The sequence below is a fragment of the Gekko japonicus genome, unplaced genomic scaffold (assembly GCF_001447785.1).
Source record: "Gekko japonicus isolate JY-2015 unplaced genomic scaffold, Gekko_japonicus_V1.1 scaffold986, whole genome shotgun sequence".
NCBI classification, from domain to species: Eukaryota; Metazoa; Chordata; class Lepidosauria; order Squamata; family Gekkonidae; genus Gekko; species Gekko japonicus.
This window is the reverse complement of record NW_015164700.1, coordinates 623,690-630,292: the sequence shown is the minus strand read 5'-3', so window position 1 is coordinate 630,292 and position 6,603 is coordinate 623,690. Positions and strand designations below refer to the sequence as shown.

At 43.6% G+C, this 6,603-nt stretch overlaps 1 protein-coding gene across 1 annotated transcript in view; it reads right to left on the bottom strand.

The window, feature by feature from the left end:
- ESYT3 (extended synaptotagmin-like protein 3) overlaps positions 1-6,603 on the bottom strand; it is a 62,574-nt gene that overhangs the window by 44,336 nt on the left and 11,635 nt on the right. The window contains exons 3-4 of the mRNA XM_015409503.1: positions 5,243-5,377; positions 3,939-4,015 (exon numbers count right to left, since the gene is read on the bottom strand). Coding sequence (XP_015264989.1) covers positions 3,939-4,015; positions 5,243-5,377 — 212 coding nt within the window. The remainder of the gene's footprint in view (positions 1-3,938; positions 4,016-5,242; positions 5,378-6,603) is intronic.

The window sequence follows — 6,603 nt, the reverse complement described above, 5'->3', positions numbered from 1 at the left end:
CCCTTCCCTCCCCCTCTGGCTCCAGCAGCCAGTCTCCTCCTCCTCTCCCCCTGCCTCGGCTCCGGTGGCGAGGCCTGAGCGGCTTCCAGCTGCCGGCCCACCGCAGAGTTCCCAGAGCATTCCCTGTGCATGTGCAGGAAACACTTTTTTACTTTTGGGGGGATTTAAATATCTCCCCTATATTTTTTCCAACTTTTTAGATTTTTTTGCACACTTGGGGACTGCCCCAAGTGTGCAGGAAAATCTCCCTGCCCCCAGGTGCCCCCAGCGTGCAGGTTAAGATATCCTTCGCTATTGGACATATAGATATAAGAAGCATGAGTCCTTTCCAGACATTACAATCACACATACAGTGATACTACCAGCCGCATGTTACAGGAACATGTGCTACCCGAGGTCTTCCCAACACCAGGTTGCATGGTGATACTACCAGCCGCATGTTACAGGAACCTCGGTCTTCCCAACACCAGGTTGCATAAACAGAGGCAACATATGTATTTATCATACAAGTACAACTCCAGTACACACGAGCAACTAAATTTTCAGGATTTGCATTCACATGCCCTGAGGCTGCATACACGCACGATAACTACATGTTTTGTCCTTGCACATACAACATGGCAGTTGTAGCACACACTCCTGTATGACTGGTTGACAGGTTCACAGCATGTGTGACTAACATCTAAAAAGGGCTATTGTTGTCATGTGCTCAGTTCATGTGATAGTGTGGTTTATTTTAACTATGGTCAGTTCATGAAACCATGATTCAGCTCACAGCCATTCACTCAGTGGTTTTCCTCAACAAATATTGGTTTCATTTCATTTTCTTTGTAGCCTGGGAAGGCATTGTTAAGGAACAAGACAGAGTTAAAATGAGATTATGTAGAGATGTCTGTTCATATATGAACATGAAGCCACTGTTAAGACTAAACGTGGTTAATAACCATCTTCAGATCCATCCGTAATCACAATTTGTGGAGTAGACTGCATTCAGTCACAGTAACCACAGTTAGTTCAAATAAACTATGATTTTGTGGAATGCCTGAACTGAGCCAAGTGAGTGGACATCACATACAAGTCAGCTGCACAAACTGCTACATAGATGTAAGCAGTGTCGTGTTCACATTACGTGTGCTCGGTCTGAAGAAACTCTGTACAGGAGAAGAAAAAATTGTACCAAGCGACAGAAGAAAGGGAAAACAATGGCAGTGGTGTACAAAAGGCCCAAATGAGTGGTGAAAGCAAGATTTTTTTTTCACATAACCCCTTTCACACGAAACAATACACACCACAAGAATGTAAAGCACAGCACTAGATTGCACACACTTAACCAGTTTCCTGTTGTTAGTATGATCCAACTATGTTATAAGCAATGGAAGTTTATTTGACAAGTGCAAACAGAAGATTCCCAACTCCTTCCCCCTTTCCTCTGAGCCATGGGGACGTTTGGCAACTACTACTAGTTCATGAGGTAAGGCTGCATCCTCCAAGGTGCTTAACTGGATGGGCTGGTTTTTCTGGGTACTTGAATCCTCCCTGTACTGGGACTATTCCTCCTTATTTTATCAGCTGAGCTCTTCTGAGAGTCACAGGTGGATTGCCGATACTAGGCAAACAGAACCAGCCTATTTGCAATGGAATGCTACCTTCCAACTCAGTTCTTTTTTGCAAGTATAGCTAAAGGGCAAATAGCTGTTCAGCGCATTGGCACCAATACATACAGATCACTGAGTAATTTCAAAATGTTACATGAACCAAACTATTCTAAATCATCTATAGCTATGATGTTTGGGAAGGATACTGCACCATCTGTGTTGTTTCCCTAAGGAAATCCAGGGAACACCCAGGCTTGATTTTCTCCAATGCACATTTTCCATTTTTAAAGGTTTGAGCCACTTGCTCTACTTTAAGGTTTCCAAAGCAATTATTATTAATAACAACAACAATAAAGCAGATTTTAAAAATAGGCAACAGAGTAATAAAACAGATAGAACCCAGATGACAATAATTTTTTTAAAAAACCAGCCAATTAAAAGATGGCGACAACAACTTATTCATTTAAAAACTCTTGATTGATAAATAGTTCAGTACTACAAGTAACACAAGTACTGTCAGTTCATGAGTCTGCCTGCAGAGAAATTCCATGATCATATATCACCAGAGAAATAGTTCACTCTTTACACTTCCTTGGCATTCTTTAAAGACTATTTTCACAATCATCAGAAACCTTCTTTATGACAGAAAGCTGAGAAACGCCAGAATGTGGAATTCTTCAGCAGAAAGAAAAGCCACAGAACCTCACAGTATTGTGCAAAATAGCAACCCTGTTTATGAACTATCATCAGGCACTACCCGCAGGCACTGAGTGTTCAGGCACAAGCATTTTGTGTTCACTAGCTGTAAATGTAATGCATACAAATCTATATGCAGCCAACGAGCCACCTGTCACACTTATTATGAGGCAGGAACCTGGAGAGAGAGAAAGGGGGAAATCGTCCACGTAAACTAGATGTAAAGAAGATCAGCTCCCTGTGTTGCTCTACAAAGACTAGAGTCCGCAGGCAGTGAGCATGTGCTGAACGGTAGCTGGTAGCTGCCACTGGGTCCCCTTCTGTCAAGGGATGGCGGGGGGAGGGGGGGAACACGACGACATGTGAGTCCGCAGGCAGTGAGCATGTGCTGAACAGTAACTGGTAGCTTGCACTGGGCCCCCTTCTGTCAAGGGACGGCGGGGGGAGGGGGACACGACGACATGTGTTCACAATCATCAGAAACCTTCTTTATGACAGAAAGCTGAGAAACGCCAGAATGTGGAATTCTTCAGCAGAAAGAAAAGCCACAGAACCTCACAGTATTGTGCAAAATAGCAACCCTGTTTATGAACTATCATCAGGCACTACCCGCAGGCACTGAGTGTTCAGGCACAAGCATTTTGTGTTCACTAGCTGTAAATGTAATGCATACAAATCTATATGCAGCCAACGAGCCACCTGTCACACTTATTATGAGGCAGGAACCTGGAGAGAGAGAAAGGGGGAAATCGTCCACGTAAACTAGATGTAAAGAAGATCAGCTCCCTGTGTTGCTCTACAAAGACTAGAGTCCGCAGGCAGTGAGCATGTGCTGAACGGTAGCTGGTAGCTGCCACTGGGTCCCCTTCTGTCAAGGGATGGCGGGGGGAGGGGGGGAACACGACGACATGTGCCATCATACAGGCTGAGGATGCCACAGAACTGTGCATCTCTACTTTTCATTTAGAGCACACAGAGGGGGGAATTGCTGGGAACAACATCTTGCCAGCTGCACAACACCTCTGCCATGTTTTTGGTCTCTTTGTTTGCAGGCACTGGAGCCACCAGAGGGTCAAGCCTTTTGGGGGGTGTGCTAGGCCCATGGCGGGAGGGCAGCTCATTGAGTGATCTGACCACTAGACTCAGAGCTTGCCCAGGATGCGATTTTGTGTTCTTCTGTTTGTATTTAGCTTCACTGGTTGTTATTTACCTGACATAAGTATTTTTGTAACCTGCTTTTAGGTGCGTATCGGGGGGAGGGGGAAGTAGGATAATAAGTTACCCAAATAAATAAATACATTTGGGCCACTTATTATTCTGTTTTTCTCCCCAACAGGCACCCAAAGGAAGAGGAAGATATTTCCCAATTGGGCTCTCCATTCTCCAACCATTTTCAAATGCATCTCAGTATCAAAACAAATGTCACTCGACTTTCAGTAGGTCGAATTGCTTTTTAAGGGGAAAAACGCTACCCAACCTTGGAATGGTTAAGTTTCATGTTCAATGCCACCGTTCCTTGGAAAGCAACTAACTCAGTTGGAAGCGCCATTCCCCACTAAACCAAATTCAGATTCCATTTTATACTTCATCAACAGTATAGCTGACCGACGAAAAGATATAAGAGGGGAAAATGCAACATTGTACTACCATATTTGCAAGTCCAGGATCACTTGTCTTCTATCAACTTCCTTGGTATAGGCTTTTACTCCTTTAATTTTAGGACACTGAAAAACACAAGAACAAAAAACAGCTGTGCTATACCAAAAATGCTCAGTACATCTTGGAGAAAAAGTAAGCACTCTATGAGGCTGGAGCCATTAAAATCACAGAGAAAACAATATTTTCAGAAAAAGGAAATCTGTTTGAAACAGAAAGGGACAAGAGCATCTCACATTATAAGTCCATTCCAGAGAAGTGAAATTCTGATTTCTAAACAGGGTGCAAATCAGCCATGATTTAAACAGGAGGCTGGAAGAGAAGCCAAAATTACCTGTGTGACCCTTGTGTGCAGCCAACAAACTGTGCAGCTCTGCATGCAGCATTAAACATCATGCAACACCTGCCCAGTCTATAGAACCCTGCCACACTGAAGTTGTACACAGAGCAGGCTGAGCCCCATTTAAACAAAATGCTGGGCACATCGGAGACTGCACAAGCAAGATCTTCTTACCCCTCTAGTATCATGTTTCAAATCTGGCCTCGAACATATATGTCATCACATGACCAAGTTTTTACTGCCCTAACAAAGGGAAGGGTGACTATGGTATTCAGAGTTCTCATAAGACACCAAGCAACTCACGCCCTTTCTTAAACTATATCCTCTCAAGTTCTGAGCCTTTGTGTAAGTCTTGTAAATACACCAAAGTGCCCAGCACCATGCCTATAGCAAGCATCAGGTGAGGTCTGCTAGCACAGCACATATGGAACAAAAGATTTCAGGGATCAGAGCCCATTTCTTCAGCTGCTTTTTTTTTTTAAATTAAGTGGACTCCCTGGCTCACAGAAGTTTCAGAAATTGACTGCAGATAGTCTTCACAGTGCCACAAGACTACATTTTGTTTATCCTGCAACACAGTTATACAGTCACCTTTCTGAACTGGCCACTTGAGAGCAATGTTCCCTCTAATCTGTGGAGTCTTGTGAGCAAAAATTCTACTTTGTGAGCCCCTGGCATTAAAGTTGTGAGCCAGCGATTTGGCTACTGCATAAATTAGTTTGCTCTGGAGCCCTCCTTTCTGAGCTGAGACAAAAATGTGTGAGCCAGAGGCTAAAAAACTGTGAGCTAGCTCACACCAACTCAGCTTAGAGGGAACACTGCTTGAGAGCTATTGTTACCTTTGAGTGGGAAAAAACCCATTAGTTTTGGTTCAGATTACTACATTCCTCTAAAACTTCCTATGCGAGCTACCACTAACTAACTCAGCTTTTCATTTTCAGTGTGATCACCTTACCTTGTTTCCAATATGGACTTTGGTGAACGTACAAGTTTTCAGATGAACATTCTTTGATCTAATTTTTGGTTCGACTACATCTTTAAATGTTTTTTCCATAATGCCTCCAAAATATGGCCAGGTCTGCTCCAGGACCTAAATAAAAAAACAATACATATTTACAAGGAAAATCTTGTAAAGGGTAAGAGAGTTTAGTGTCATTCAGGATATTCAACTCATGCAAAGAGCAAGCTTTTATTTTATTTTATTTTTAATTTTTTAAAGGAGTCACTGTGTTTTTCTCCAAGGATTGAACCAGAAGTAGTTGAGGCTAGAGGAAAACAGGCACAAGCAGCGTGAAGTTCATATAGGCATGCCTCAGACATAGGTCGAATTATGGGGTTATCACATTTTTAATCACCCTAAATTTAATTTGCAGCTGTTTTTATTTATTTTATTTTGTTAGATTTGTATCTTGCCCCCCCTGCATAGGGGCTCAGGGCGGGTTCCATCAGATATAATATACAAACAGCTAAAAACAGTTAAAATACATCAGATAAAATACAATAATTCCTATACTTCTAACCAAAGCCTCAGCAGATGAGGTCTATCACAGATTGGGGTTTCAGATGTTTCACAGATCTGATCCACTGAAGGGGAGGCCCAGCTGCACTGGCTGCCAATAGCATACCGGATTCGGTTCAAGGTGCTGGTTTTGACCTTTAATTTTATTTATTTATTTATTTATTTTTCGCATTTATACCCCGTCCTCCCCAGTGGGCTCAGGGCGGCTAACAAGGGCAAGGTAACCATGCCATAATTAAAAACAAACATACATAATAGTTTAAAAACATCATAATACAATTTAAAAACATCCAATACTTAAAACAACGGTGCTCAGACTTCTGATGTTATAGATCCAAAGATGGCGTCAGTGCAGTTCTGGTGGTACTTCCAATGGTGTTTACATCCACAGGAGAGCGGCTTAGATCTTCTTACAACATCCAGGTATTTCAGATGTTTCCTCAGGGCCTCGTCAACCCTGACGGTGATGGTATAGTAGGGGCGGCGGCTCCTACTCAAAGGCCTGGGGGAAGAGCTCCGTCTTGCAGGCCCTGCGGAACTGCATAAGGTCCCGCAGGGGCCGGATCTCCCCCGGGAGCTCATTCCACCAGATAGGAGCTGCCACCGAAAAAGCCCTGGCCCTGGTTGCAGCTAGTTTGGTGTCCTTGGGGCCCGGGATAAACAACAAGTTTTGAGCCCCCGACTGTAGTGCTCTTGGGGGAACGTACGGGGAAAGGCGGTCCCTCAGGTAGCCTGGACCCCGGCCATATAGGGCTTTAAAGCCCTATATGGTCAGGGACCTGCTTACCTGAGGGACC